General features: G+C 39.3%; 1 protein-coding gene across 21 annotated transcripts in view; it reads left to right on the plus strand.

The window, feature by feature from the left end:
* Positions 1-5,450: 5,450 nt before the first annotated feature.
* Positions 5,451-16,032, plus strand: part of caska (calcium/calmodulin-dependent serine protein kinase a) — a 184,446-nt gene continuing 173,864 nt past the window's right edge. For 5 of the 21 annotated variants that reach the window (XM_057852421.1, XM_057852422.1, XM_057852429.1 and 2 more), the window contains exon 1: positions 5,453-6,124. In XM_057852421.1, the coding sequence (XP_057708404.1) occupies positions 6,066-6,124 (59 nt within the window). In that variant the 5' untranslated portion in view covers positions 5,453-6,065. Of the gene's footprint in view, positions 6,125-16,032 lie in introns of all 21 variants that reach the window. The other 16 variants (XM_057852428.1, XM_057852431.1, XM_057852435.1 and 13 more) reach the window with 7 other exon arrangements.

Consider the following 16,032-nt stretch of genomic DNA (forward strand, 5'->3'; position numbering starts at 1 on the left):
AATGACTTTAAGAGCAACCGACGATAAACATGAAGGAGGATTCTCGCTGGCACTGACATTTCTATAAACCCCAAAAGCAGTCCGGATGAGATGGAATATTTTTTAATCCGGCTAGAGCTCACTCGCCTTAACGGCGCTCTCGTCAGAACGCTCCCTCCGGAGACGGAGCTGCTTAAGATGAGCTCATCACCTTCATCCGCCATGAGCTAAGCCTCGGGGCCACGGGAACACGTCTCCCTGCACCTAAGACCTCCACTACTCCCATGACTTCATCCATCTAACCTGTCTCAAGGTTGGTTATTTCTTGACATGTGTAATCATGCTGTCATACTGTACTTTACAGTTCTGACATCATCGGATGGAGGATATGATTTCCCTGTTCATATATTCTATCTAGAGTTGTCCGATATTAGCTGATAAAAGCATTTTAAAATGAAATGGGATAACATCGACAACGGTTTTTCATGATCGGTTTCGGGACAATATGCATACGGCAGTGCTGCCATGTCCACTTATTGCCTGCCTATGTTTCTGGTGATTTAGCGCCCCCTGCTGGCGCTTAGGTGTAATTATATTTGATAATCCCAGCACTTACTGCTGACAGAATTATATGTCGACACCAGTGTTGTTCATAACGGCGTTAGAATATAACGGCGTTAGAATATAACGGCGTTACTAACGGCGTTATTTTTTACAGTAATGAGTAACCTAATTAATTACTTTTCTCATCTTTGCAACGCCGTTACCGTTACTGAGGCGGGAAAGGCGTGCGTTACTAATTACGATGCGTTTCTATGTTGGTTGAATGAAAAAAGTCTGAGAGAGACAGACTCACGGAGACAAGAGAGCAGAGCAGGAGTGGGGAAGACGCCGTTGCAAACGCGATGCTATTGCTAGGTGGCTTCAATAATACAATAATGTATTATATAGTGATACATATATATACAGTGGGGAGAACAAGTATTTGATACACTGCCAATGAGTTTTCCCATTGGCAGTGTATCAAATACTTGTTCTCCCCACTGTATATACAGTATATATATATATATATATATGTGTGTGTGTGTGTGTGTGTATATATTAGGGCTGTCAAAATTATTGCGTTAACGGGCGGGAATTAATTTTTTAAATTAATCACGTTAAAATATTTGACGCAATTAACGCACATGCCCCCCTCAAACAGATTAAAATGACAGCACAGTGCAATGCCAACTTGTAACTTGTGATTTTTGGAGTTTTCGTCACCCTCTGCTGGCGCTTGGGTGCGACTGATTTTATGGCCTTAAGCACCCATGAGCATTGTGTAATTATTGACATCAACAATGGTGGGCTACTAGTTTATTTTTTGATTGAAAATTTTACAAATTTTATTCAAATGAAACATTAAAATATCTATAACTTGTACTAACATTTATATTTTCAGAACTACAAGTCTTTCTATCCATGGATCGCTTTAACAAAATGTTAATAATGTTAATGCCATCTTGTGGATTTATTGTCATAATAAACAAATACAGTACTTATGTACCGTATGTTGAATGTATATATCCATCTTGTGTCTTATCTTTCCATTCCAACAATAATTTACAGAAAAATATGGCATATTTTATAGAGGGTTTGAATTGCGATTAATTACAATCAAGTAATTTTTAAGCTGTAATTAACTCGATTAAAAATTTTAATCGTTTGACAGCCCAAAAAAAAACGACTGGAGACAAAATAGCGGGCGAGACTCTGGCGTCGTACAGTCGAAGTAGCGTAAGTTGAGTACGTCGTAACCCGGGGACTACCTGTATTTCGTTTTGTTTGCATTCGTGGTAAAATGCGGTTATACTATTTTATTGCTTGCAAGCTGTACTGCAAGTTGCTATTCAAATGGACAAGAGAAGGATGACCCCAATAAAGCCTATTCAACTCTCTTAACTGGGGTTTGTTCCTCTTTAGGCAATGCTATGAGATAATATTGGCAGAAAAACATGGGGCAGGGTGTATTCAGGCCATCAGTGGTTATGGAGCAGTTCACGCAATTCACCACACCACACACAGTTTTCCAAGTTGGAACTTCAAAAGGCAGGATGCAAGCAGGCACTCAGCATGGATTGGATTTGGGTTTGGTGCTGTATGCTGCCTGCTGTAAGAGCATCTCAGTGGGCTTTATCTTCTAGGACCAGAGGTGTGTAGTAATGCGTTACATTTACTTGAGTAACTTTTTGAGGGAAACGTACTTCTAAGAGTAGTTTTACCACACCATGCTTTTGACTTTTAGTTGAGTAGATTTGTGAAGAAGAAACTCTACTCTGCTACTGTGGGCTACACGGCAATTGTTACATTTTTCCTCTTTATTTTAAATATTAGGTTTGAATTTTTTTGCCAGAGATGCACACAGTAGTTCTACCAGTCGCACCAATGAGACGTTGCAACAATAATCACATGACTCCAGGGTGGAGCTTGGGGGGGTTACTTTAGCACCTGGGCCTCTAGGGGGCCCGGTTTGAGGGCGTAAAGGGGGCGTGGTTAGGAAAAGAGGAGGGTAAAACAGAAAGGTAAGATGATGCGCGGAGCTGTAATATATAAAGATGCACCGATATCAATACCAGTATCGGCAGTATCCGGCCCGAAATGGTGGTATCGGTATCGGCGAGTACCAACAAAGTGGGCGCTGATACCATTTACCGGGCCAGTATGACAACACTTCACCATAGCCTTTTTCTTTCTCCTGATGCCGAGATACTGGTCGGACTTTCAGTAGCAAAGTGATGACTAGTGATGTGTTCCCCACCTCCACAACATTGACATGTTTTACATTAAATACAGTGGCTGCTGCTGGCTGAAAAACAACCTTTATACCTTTAATATCCCTCCTCTTTGAAGGGGGCGGAGGAGGCGACATGGGGCTGGGGCTGTGAGTGCTTGTGTGTGTGGGGGGGTCAAGTAATCAGCCAATCAAACGTGCATTTGAGGGGAAAAATGGACTGGGACACTAAGCAGTGAAAAGGGGTAAATGTAAGTCCGAACGTAATGAAAAGAATTCACTTAATAATGGTAGGGTCAATTCTATCCTTTTAACATACGGGGAGACAATCTAAATTACCTATATAACAGAAGTCATTATATAATGCAAATAAGGTTGCTTAAAAGTTGGTGGGGACAATTTGAGCATCCTGAAAAGTTGGTAGTGTTATGTCCCTATCGTCCCTATGCAAACCTACGCAATTGTAAAATATACCGTATTGGCCCGAATATAAGACAGTGTCTTTTGCATTGTAATAACACTGAAAAAGAGGGAGTCGTCTTATATTCGCGGTCTAGACATCATACCCATTCATGACGCTAGATGGCGCCAGATATCATTGAAGCGATGTTCTGTCATGACAAATCTTAGCTACTCTCAAGTTTAACCAGTTTGCATTATTTTATCGCAATGTTTTTCCTTATTCAGATTTGTTTCAAGGCCACAGTTACAGTTAGACTTCACTTTGATGGTTAATGCAGTTATTGCAATTTTGTTGTTTTATCACAATAGATTGGTTTATTTACATTTCAAAAACCAGAAGCCATTCATTTACGAATGTGATCGCACTTCAGTTTACATATGTAATTGTTCAGATGCTAAGATTTGAATGAGGCAAAATAACATGGGTTTTCTCTCAAATATATTGTTATAATCATTTGTTTCGAATGTAGTATAATTATTTTCTGTGTAAAAAATAATTTGGTGTTCAAAAAGTCTTTTTTCAAACTTGAGTCATGAAAAAGAGGGGGTCGTCTTATCAGTGGCGGACTTGGCAATATGGGGCCTAAGGCGAACATATCCAGGGGCCCTCTTCATGGGTCAGGGGTTAAAAAGGTGAGAAGGGTGTGGAAGAAATATGTTCCGGTACACTAGGGCTGTCCTAAACGACAAATTTTCTCCTGATCAGTCAGCCGACTACTTTTACGATTAGTCGACTAATCTAATAATTTAGCAGTGAGTTAGCAGTGAATTTTTTGTTGACGCTTATTAATTCACAAAACCATTTTGGAACACTTAAATTCTTTATTAAAGTACAAATAATCATCTACATAACAATAATTAATCACAAATAAACAATGAGGTTAAATGCCGATAGCATTTACTAGTGCAAAAGAATGGAAAGTAAACACATTCAGAACACTGACTTTGCCTTTCCAACATGATTCATAACAATTCTTTCAAAAAAAATTCTAGCATTATTATTATTGTATACTACCATATATAATAGTAGTATAATAATTATAATAATTATTCATTGCCAATCATATTTGTCATAAAGAGTGTCATTTGAAAGCTATTCTTAGTGTAGAATCTGTATTCTGTAGTATTTACTCAACATATTATAATATTAATTCTGAAGTATGTGGGATTAACTCCAGAAATCGTTATTTATATGACGAACATGACGTGCTTTTATTTTGAAAGGTTCACCGGAGGTACGTTCGCTAAACCACTAACCGAAAGCTTTACACTCCGTAAAAAAAAAATCTTTGTCATTGCTTGTGGTGTCACTAATAGATTTAATTTTTTTTTTCGTTAGCAAATGCTGTTAACGAGCTCTTGAGTGCTATTTTATGACTGATTGGAACTGTACTGCATTGTTTCGCCACAGGGTGTGCTGTCGAGTATTTTATGTTCGGTGTGAAGAAGAAGAAGAGAGTTAAAAGAGGCATTAGCGGCCTGTTCGCAACTTCTCCCTCACTGCACTTTGGCTGTCATGGAAAGCACGTTCGCTCGTGTTCAAAATAAACGATAGTCGACGTGCAAAGTAACAAGTGAGCTGTAAAAATAGCGAGCTTAGTGGCGTGAAAAACGTGGGAGAGCTAAGTGAAGCTAACGAACAGGTAAGCAATGCTAAGCGGAGCTAAGCGAAGCTAAACAGCGCTAAATGAAGCTAAGCGTGTGTGGAGGGGAGAGATAATATAAATGCAGCATTCAAATGGCTTTCTTTTTTTGTTTTGTAGTTTGTTTGGTATGCTGACATAATTATACATGACGAATAGTTGAGGGTGCTCGTTGGGGCAAGGGCAGCTGGTTGGGGGGCCCCCTAATGGTTCGGGGCCTAAGGCGATCGCCTACTTCGCCTGAATAGTAGATCCGCCTATGCGTCTTATAATCAGGGCCGTCTTATATTTGAGCCAATACGGTATATAATTATGAAGTCTATAGTCTATCTGAGGTCAAACAGCCCCTACCCCGTTTTGATTAAAAGTGACTAAAAATGGGGTGCAGTCATTTAGTATTTTTTTTAAAAAAGTTATTAATTTTTTCAACAAAAAAAATTTGATATCGGTACAGTATCGATATCAACCGATACCACATAGCGGTAAAACACTGTGAAGCGCCGCCATGTTGGCTCTCAACGAATCGGCCGGCCTCGAGGAATTCTGGGAATCCTCCCTGAGCCAACATGGAAGACAGCGGGGTGCAGTTTCATAAGCGCTGGTGTGGTGGGCGGAGCTTGGCTTTCCGTCTTGCTCTGTGGAGCTGAACGAAAGACATTGATGTGGGGAAGGAAGAAAACACCGACGAAACCGGAGAGGTGGAGTAAAGTCAAAACGCCACGCGAGGTGACGAGACTCCTCTGGATTCACCGACAACTTGGTTTTTTCGCGGGAGGGACGAGCGACTGACGGAGCGGGCGTTCACGTAGGTTGTCAATCGACGGTTTCTCGGGATGTAAACCCACCTGGACGTAAATCAAAGTAGACGGGAACAGCCGGCTAGACTGATTGTAACTAGGCTAGAGTGTCTTGCTTTCGGGAAAACTGGGAAAGGCGGGGCCGGACTAGCGCTCTCCCACACCGGGATTACCGAGCTCCCCCTGCGCCGCTTCGTATCCAACGACGCAGCGGGATTCTGAGGGGGGAGCCGGGGGCGGTCGGGGGAGCTTCCGCGGCCGCTAACCGGGAATTATCCGCCGCCGCCGCCGCCGTTGGGCGCTGGCGACGTTTGTCACTCATTCCCGTCTACGGTCACCTGGCCGCGCTCCTTTTCCCTCGCTGTTTGGAGTCTAAACACGGATTTGCACCTTCCCGGTGGGATTGGGACTATGGCGGACGACGACGTGCTCTTCGAAGATGTCTACGAGCTCTGCGAGGTGATCGGGAAGTAAGTGTTTGCATTGTCTTTCGCCTGTCCAATTAGATGTTTAATGTGGCGTCATTGTGGTTGAATCGATCGGAGCGTGGCTGCTTTAATCCCTGCTGTGTCCACCTTTGAACTCGCTTGTGAGAGTGCATTTGTGAGAAAGAACAGTTGTTGAGTTCCATTACGCTTGCACCAGTGCACAACGTGATCTCAGTTTGGGAACTTTCTGCATCATTGCAAGAGCAACACACACACACAAACACACACACAGCATCCTGAGTCATACACACACACACACACACACACACATCTGCTGATGGTTATGGGGTGACGGTTCAGGTTCATCTAGGCCACTTGGAATTAGGGGTGGGAACCTCAGTGTACCTCCCGATACCATACGATTGGCGATAGAGAGCTAACGATCATGATGATCTCACAATTTGGAAATACATGTAGGAGTGGGAACCTCAGGGCACCTCACGATACGATACAAGGCTCACGATAATGATTATCTCACGATATCACGATACAGCGATTATCTATATGTTGGTCAGAAATTTGATACATGATATTCAACGATATAACTGTTGAGATGGAAAAAAAGATATTTCAAAATAGAAAACGTACTGTCTAAGTCATTTATTAAACAGTGACACCTTTTCTGTGCAACATTGCCGTAAAATATGAATCTACTGCAAATTGTGTACCTGCACATATAGAGGAAACAAACCACAACCACTGATATCTCCGGTAGAGATCATGATGAATGGCACCCTTAATTTCTTTAAAGTTTTAAATCTTTTATAAAATAATTAACAGAGCTGTAGGTGTCTGTCAGCAGTTGAGCTTGGAGTGGGGCAATGATAAAATTGGTGGGTCTTTTCTACGTATATGACCTTTGTTGCCAAAAGCATTGGTTTGAGCACTTCCACCATCTGCTTCAGCAGTTGAGATGTCGGACTCAGTCACAATTTTCCTCACCTTAAAAACAACAAAATAAAACAAAAAATATTAGTTACCTAATAGCTTTTGAGTTGAAATCCAGATTTTTTTTGTGTGTGTTGGAAGTATTGAGTGAATTTAAAAAAATATATGAATTGAATGTATAGGGGAAAAATGCAATAATTACCTATTTTTAATATGTAGGCTACATTAATTATCATGCACATCACCTTATATATCTTAGACGCTATTCAAACCATTTTTATAGCTTATTGCATCAAAATGGCAGTAATAACAGTTTGTGTCGTAAACTAGATGGAAAGTGGTTCTCAAATAATATCGAATAAATTGGTAAATTCATGTAGGCTTGTTCGATATTCTTTTTCATCCAGTTTAGGGTCCTGGTTTATTTCATATCACTCAACACCAAATGTCATCAAAGTAATACATGTGACTTAAAAAATCAATTACATTGCAAAACTTTCTTACCTCAAGTGATGAAAGCGAAGCAGTGAAAAAATGCGTGTCCACTTCGTTGACAGCTGCCAGTGAACCTTATTTTTGTTAGACAATTCTTGCATACAGCAAAGTCCTTGTTCACCTTACTTCCTTTCTTGTTGGTGTAAAATCTAAAGTCTGTCCACATGTGTGATTTGTAGCAATATTTTTGTCACTTTTTCCTCCACCATTCCCACGAAGCCTTTTCATTTTTTTTTCAACCCACTTGGAGCTTCCTCTCTTCTTCTCCAGACAACTTGTGCGCACTTTACCTTCACCGCCACTCTTGAGCGCCCCTAGTGGACTGCCAAGGAATTGCTCAACAAACATTGAGCAGTTTACAGCATCCAATGGCCAATATGTCAAATAAAAGTATCGATACTTGGCGGGAGCATATCAATAACCAATCGGGTTGCAAAATATCGCAATATATCGCTGTATCCAGAAATTGTCACACTCTTAAATACATGGGTAAGAAAATCGATTTACGATATTCTGCGATTCAACTATTACCGTAATTTTCGGACGATAAGCCGCTTCTTTCCCTCATTTTCAATCATGCGGCTTGTAGTCTAATGCAGCTTATTTGTTGATTTATTTGGGTTAATAGTTAACACTTTATTTCATTCAAAACTGAGATAATTTCCCGGATGACCTAAAATGACATCCGTCACAAACATTCTCTAATGACAGTGGCAGTGTCATGTCATAATTATGATGGTCTTATGACAGTCTTATAGCGCCACTGTCAAATAAAGTGTTACCAGGTACCATACCTAGCAATTAATGAAACAACTAGAACAGTAACTGAAGAAATAATTAGCACAGAACATGAATTTTTAATTTGTTGCTTACATCTGTAGCGCTGCAATGCATGCTAGGAGGCATGTTGGACCAAAACAGTGTTGACAGCAGGTGGCAACAGAGGTTGACTTTCTCCCCCAGGGGAGCAGTGGTGGCCAAATGAAGCTTTGCAGTCAATTGTTTCAAAGTAGGACTGTCCCAAACGACTAATTTTCTCCCGATTATTCAGCCAATTATTTTTACGATTAGTCAACTAATCTAACAATTAAAATTTTTATTTTTACTAATTTGGCAGTGAAATTTTTGTTGACGCTTATCAATTCACAAAAACATTTTGGAACACTAACATTCTTTATTAAAGTACAAATAGTCCGAAAATTACAGAGAGTGTAGTCCAATATTATCAGGTAGCTGATAATATACTCCAGTGGGCCTTATAGTGTGGAAAATACGGTATGTATGTATGAATGTATATGTGGATCTATAGACAAGTTTCCAGAGCGAAATTTGGGCGGCGTCATCTTTGACATTTTCTGCTACGGACTTCAAGTTTAGACAGAATGCCGTGAATTTCGGTTGAAGTAGACAAAGTTTTAAACAGCTAAATCAAACCAGAGGAACCCACGGAATCTCCAAAAATGGATTCAGCATGATGTAGATGAGACTCCGGGACTTTCTGTGCTGTTCTTGGTTGTGTGAACTCCTGGAAACGCCTATATACGTACCTCTACATACTAAGTTAATTGGTTCCAGGGTCTTGTCTGTAAGTCGAAATGGTCGTATGTCGAGTAAGATTTTCCCATAAGAATACATTATTATTCCATTAATTCGTTTCACAGCCCGAAAACCTACACTAAATCCTTAATAAATACTGCTTGTATTATTGGGAATAGCAATTACACAGAGCCAAACCAATAAATTGTGAATAAAAATTGAAATAATATTATAATAATAGTAAGGGTGTAACGGTACATGTGTTTTTATTGAAGCGTTTCGGTACGTGGCGCTCGGTTCGGAACGGAGGCGTACCGAACAAGTTTCTGAAGTAATGTAACCCTTACTTTTCGAGGCTGTGAGTCGATCGGGTTACAGTTTCTTTATGTTGATTATATTTAGTCCGTCTTCTCTACTTTAATGAGGACCAACACGGTAGGACAGTATAACCCAGAAACGTCAACGGCGCGACAACGTAGCCGCCGCGAGACACGACCCTCCTGCGTCAATACTACTACCGGTAGCTAGGATCGGACAGAGTGGAAGTCAATCGTGTACAAATACGGTGGATCCGGTCGATTTTCAAACTGATATGCAATCTTAACCCACTTTTTGAGTCCATCTGATCTCTTGAGTGGTAGATCGGGGCACAGTTGGCTTGTCTTTTTTATTTACTTTACATTACTGTCTTCTCTGTTGTAATAATAACCAACATGGCCCCGTGTTGAATACAAAACCCTCCTACCACAACCAAACAAGTAGGAACTAATATTCACACAGGAACTAAAGTTATACAACATAAAATATACAATATAAATGAATACTAAAAAAATATAAACACATAATGAAATAAATAATAGCCCATTTAAATAAAATAAATTGAAATGAGCTAAAACACCTGTAATTGAATAGTAAGAATAATACACAGATCCTGCTTACAAAATTAAATTGATTAATTTTTGTGTGGCGCTTTAACTTGAGAAAATCCACCAATAAAGCTTTTGAAAACCGTTCATAAGAAAAAAAAATGATTCATTGAATTTTTTTCATTTGTAAAGTACATGTTAAAATCTTTGTCATTGGGATTGCTTTTCTCTTTAGCACAGGACTTCTTCTTTCTTCTTTCTTTCAGAAAGAAAGCTGACCAATACGCGAGGTCTGAATGGCAAATTGTTGTTGGAGTATCTTTAAATACCCGCTACTTTTTGAGCCGAATTCTAGCTTTTTATAGGCTAATGTTCCTATTGTTGAAAGCATAAAGGTGTGTAATAAACAACTAGCACATTTGTATTTTGCATTGTTTTCTTACTGTACCGAAAATGAACCGAACCGTGACCTCAAAACCGAGGTACGTTACACCCCTAATATCTGAACATTTAAATATGTAAACTAGAGTGCAATCACATTCGTAAATAAATGGCTTCTGGTTTTTGAAATGTAAATAAACCAATCTACTGTGATAGACTGCAATAACTGCATTAACCATCAAAGTGAGGTCTAATTGTAACTGTAGTCTTGAAACGAATCTGAATAAGAAAAAACACTGCAATAAAATAATGCAAACTGGTTAAACTTGAGAGTATCTGAGATCTGTCATGACAGAACATTACTCCTCAAGTTCAGCATTTGCTTCAATGATATCTGGCGCCATCTAGTGTCGTGAATGGGTATAATGTCTACACCGCGACTATAAGACAACCCCCACTTTTTCAGTCTTATTTCAATGGAAAAACACAGTCTTATATTCGGGCCAATACAGTATAGACCCTACCCACGTGACGTCACACTCCGCCCTCCTGACTGGTGCCGCCCAATTGTCCATCAACACATCGTGTTTACCTGTTACGGCTACGTACATTCCTCCTATTTACGGCGTGTTTTTCTGCTCGTTAACATTAATAATCAAAATGGTGAAGGCGTGTGTGGCGGTCGGTTACAATAACAGAGAAGATAGACGGAGAGACTTGAAGTTCTACCGGATTCCGAGAGACCTGGAGAGGAGAGAGCGAGATGGGCTGCTGCAATTCGACGAGAAAACTGGGCTCCAAACGATTACCACAGATTATGTAGTAGTCATTTTATATCTGGTAAGATGCATTAAATATATATTTAGAGGGTTTTGGGCTGACAACCACAATTAAGATCATTGCTAGGCTAATCGCCGACAACATACACGTATGTATGTAGTGAGAGTGCTATCGCTAAACCATATAAACATTAAAAGCCCTAACTCCATTGACAAACGACATGAAATACATTAGACTTGACAGTGGATGTTAGCAATAACAAAAGATTTTGAATTGAAAATTTCGTAACTCACCTTTCCAAGCACAAGATAGATTCCTGCCGAATTTTCGTGGACGAGGACCTGTTTCACCCAACCAGCAACGAAGTATTTATAAGTCTCCAAGCTCTTAAAAGTTTTTCAAACTTTCGTGAGAATAGGCTGATTTTGTGTGGACAAGATAGTTGTACATATCAGGGTAGCTAGCAGATGTCGGGCAAATACGGCGGAGACAGCGGGTCGAAAAACATCGATTTAGGCATCAAATATGGATCTGGCGAATGGATAAACTGAAGCTTTTCCACATAACGCCTTTTATGCAACGCATCAAGTGAGTTTACGGCATCCGAAAGCACCGGGTCTTCCATGAAATGCATTATAAATTGCTCGATCAATTGAGACCATTGATAATACAGACACAAAATGACGGACAAGGGGGCGGAACAATACAGCGATCACGTGATTTTGTGACGTCGGTGGGTAGGGTTTATATGTCGAAGAATGACTCTAATGTCGTAGCGGTTCCCATTCGCCCATTGATTTTTTTTCACAACGTTTCAAAATGCATGCGTGGTACGAAAAATCTCATATTTACCTTGAATCCTTGAACAAATCACTCCTGAGACAATCTTTCCTGTTTGTATGCGGGTACAGCTTTCATAGCTCTTCAAAAATCCAAGCTTAAATCCGACATGAGCATGTGCCGTCTTCGGCTATTACTAAATGAAGCGTAAAGAATGACGTAGTGTCACGTCAATAGGTAATGAAGTCTATGTATCTACTTTCTAATATCGCTGTGAATTGAAGCCAATTAGTGAATACCTAAAAATAAATGAATAAATTTTTTTTTAAAAACGTCTTTTTTACCTGATCCCAATCCTCTTGTATTGACGATCAGGCCCAATTTCCGATCACGTGATTGCATCGGTGACAACCGTAAAACGTTGCATTCGTAAAGCTGAATTTATATATTAACATTTTTAATAATAAACTATTGCTTCCAGCGACAGAGCTGCAATATTCTTAAAATTGTGCGTGCAATTAACATGAACCGTGCCTCCGCTGTGCTGCTGATGCCGGGATGACTAATAACCCCAACTGGTTATAAACGGCTGTGTTTATTTTTTGACGGTCCGTCCTCTCCAGGCGTTTATTCCCTTTCACATCCGTTGAGCTCACCCTTTTTGTTTTGCCAAATAAGCTTCAGAAGGGACGTAGCATCTGATATCACAGCGAGAGATGAAAGACCGTCGAGGGAGACGCTCGCTTTGTTTCGGTACACAACGGAGGCGCTCGAATGAGCGCGGGAACCGAGTCTATTCCCTCTTTGAGCGACACGCGAATAAGCGAGGGTCGCCTGAACGACGCCCTTCTTCAGATGCGGCAACCTGACAGTCTGTCAAATAAGGGGTGATTCCTCGCAGGTCTTCCGGAGAAACTTGACAGGCCGATAAGACCCGCGCTGCGTGTTTAGGCAAGCCTAAAAAATGATGTCTTAAACACAAGTTGGAGAGGCAAAAGGCTCCTAACCAGGGCCTTTTGTGTAGGACATTTTGGACAAAGCTCCAGCCGGCAGAAACACTCAAATACGTGCCAGTTGTGCAAACAGACATCCGAGTTCTCTTACTAATTTAAGTGAATTATAGCCTGTAACCTTCCAATACAAGTCAACCACTCCATTTCCTGCCTCAGCTCTACTATGTGTGTTTATTCTTGAGACAGAGTGAGACCTCACACCCAACGTGTAGTTGAAGTAGAACACAGGTTTTGTATGGAAAGTGGGAAAATCCAGCGTTTTCTTACTACTATCAGACGGGGTTCGCACGGTTCCTTGAAATTCTTAAAAATACTTGGATTTTGCTATCGTCAAGGCTGCAACAACTAAACGATTAAATCGATTATCCTAATTTTCGGACTATAAGCCGCTACTTTTTTTCCTCATTTTGCATCCTGCGCCTTAAAATCCAGTGCGGCTTATTTGTTGATTTATTTGGGTTATAGGGAACACTTTATTTGACAGCGGCGTCGTAAGACTGTCATAACTATGACATGACTCTATCATGGGCATGACTGAATGCTTATGACAGATGTCATTCACTGTTATCCCGCAAATCATGTCACTAACTCCATTTATGTCCAGCTCAGATCTTTTACATCCATTTAAATGTGAGATAATTTGCCAGATGACACTAAATGACATCTGTTATAAGTTAGGGGTGCACCATCTTAGGCACCCCACGATTTGATTCGATTACGATTAGGGCTGTCCCAAACGACTAATTTCCTCCCCCCGATTAGTCAGCAGACTATTTTTACGATTAGTCGACTAATCTAATATATATATATATATATATATATATATATATATATATATATATATATATATATATATATATACACAGTGGGGAGAACAAGTATTTGATACATAGTCAATGGGAAAACCCATTGGCAGTATATTGGCATATATATATATATATATATATACATGACTAATTTAACAATGAAATTTTTGTTAAAGCTTATTAATTCACAAAAAAACATTTTGGAACACCTCAATTCTTTATTAACATATACATAAATAACATATCAATAATAAATCACAAACAATGAGGTCAAATGCTGCTGGCATTAACTGGTGCAAAAAAAATGTAAACGGAAACACTGTGACTTCACCTTTTTAACAGGTGTCCGTACAATTCTTACTTTTTTTTGCGGTATGTCATTGTCTATATTGTTCTAAATGTTAAAATGAATTGCAATGTCCCGGATGTTAAAATATTTGATGCAATTAACGCACATGTCCCACTCAAACAGATTAAAATGTACAGTACAGTGTAATGTCCGCTTGTTACTTGTTTTTTGGTGTTTGGCGCCCTCTGCTGGCGCTTGGGTCCAACTGATTTTGTGGCTTAGTACCATGAGTGAGCATGGTGTAATTATTGACATCAACAATGGCGAGCTACTAGTTTTTTTTTTTTATTGAAAATTTTACAAATTTTAATAAAACGAAAACATTAAGAGGGGTTTTGATATAAAATTTCTATAACTTGTACTAACATTTATCTTTTAAGAACTACAAGTCTTTCTATCCATGGATCGCTTTAACAGAATGTTAATAATGTTAATGCCATCTTGTTGATTTACTGTTATAATAAACAAATACAGTACTTATGTACCGTATGTTGAATGTATATGTCCATCTTGTGTCTTATCTTTCCATTCCAACAATAATTTACAGAAAAATATGGCATATTTTAGAGATGGTTTTATTTGCGATTAATTACGATTAATTAATTTTTAAGCTGTAATTAACTCGATTAAAAATTTTAATCGTTTAACAGCCCTAATCGAAACAAGTCATTGACAACAGTCAACATGGCTCGCGCTAGCCATGTTGAATAAACTTCTTTATAGATATGGACGTAAAACAGTTTGGATTCTTGGTTAAAAGCAAAAAAAACCAAACAAAAAAACGTGCTGTTAGCATTTATTTACGTAAATATTGCAAACTATGATGCTATTCAGTAAGAAAATTAGCGGCCGCTATATGTAAACAAAGAGCTTTTTCCGTTGAAAATTCTTGTGAATAAATGCTTAAATCCCTGAATTCTTTACAGATATGGACGTAAAACAGTCTCGATTCTTAGTTAAAAGCAAAAAAAACATGCAAGTAGCATTTACTTAATGTAATTAATGCGAAGTATAATGCCAATGCTGTAGCGGCTAATTTCTCCCATTGACTTTTTTCACAAAATTTCAAAATGCATGCATGGTATGAAAAATATAATAATTACTTTGAATCCTCAAACAAATCACCCCTGAAACAATCCTTTCTATTTGTATGCAGTACAGCTTTCGTACTTTTTCAACCTAAATCTGGCATTAGATCGCTGCATGTGACCGACAGCTAATAAATAAAGCTGAGTGTTGGACGGCCTCCTTTGGGAAGGCGTGACGCTGTGAATGGGAAATGTGTCATGTCAATACATTATGAAGTCTATGAACATGCCTAAAACAACTTCAAGTTGAATTGTGAGGGTCATTGAAAAAAGTGTCATTTATCTGATGAATCGATTAGTCATTGAATTAATCGCCCGATTAATCGATAATAAAAATAATTGTTAGTTGCAGCCTTACTGCTGGCAATTCCAATCCACATACAGTATATACAGATGGTATTTAATAGCATTGAGGCTCTGTAAAGCCTATTCCCATGCCAAGAAGTATGCAAATGAAGGGAAAATCCTTGCCCTCCTACTGGGCTAAATCATCCCTGTTGCAATATAGTACGTTATAGGACAGCGTCAACTGTTAAATCTTCAGCGTGTCCATTCGGATTGCTATCTTGGCGCCATTATCAGCATGCGGAGACAGATGTTGGTCTCGTAATTACTTAATGGAGACTTGCGGGTGGTGGTGTCAACATCGTGAAAACGGAATTCCAATTGAACCTTGGTGGCTCACGCAGGAATTACTGTCTTCACCTATCAATCATGCCATTTACCCATGTTTTGTTTAGCATAGATTAGGGCTGCAGCTATCGGTTATTTTAGTAATCGATTAATCTATCAAGTTAGTTCGAATAATCGAGTCATTGGATGAAGAACATTTAATGCGTTTCAGAATAAATTTTAGGAAATATAAAAAAAAGCCTTGCTAAGGTTGCACTTTCAAAATGTGAAATAAA

This window comes from Corythoichthys intestinalis, chromosome 12 (assembly GCF_030265065.1).
Source record: "Corythoichthys intestinalis isolate RoL2023-P3 chromosome 12, ASM3026506v1, whole genome shotgun sequence".
In the NCBI taxonomy this organism is placed as follows: Eukaryota; Metazoa; Chordata; class Actinopteri; order Syngnathiformes; family Syngnathidae; genus Corythoichthys; species Corythoichthys intestinalis.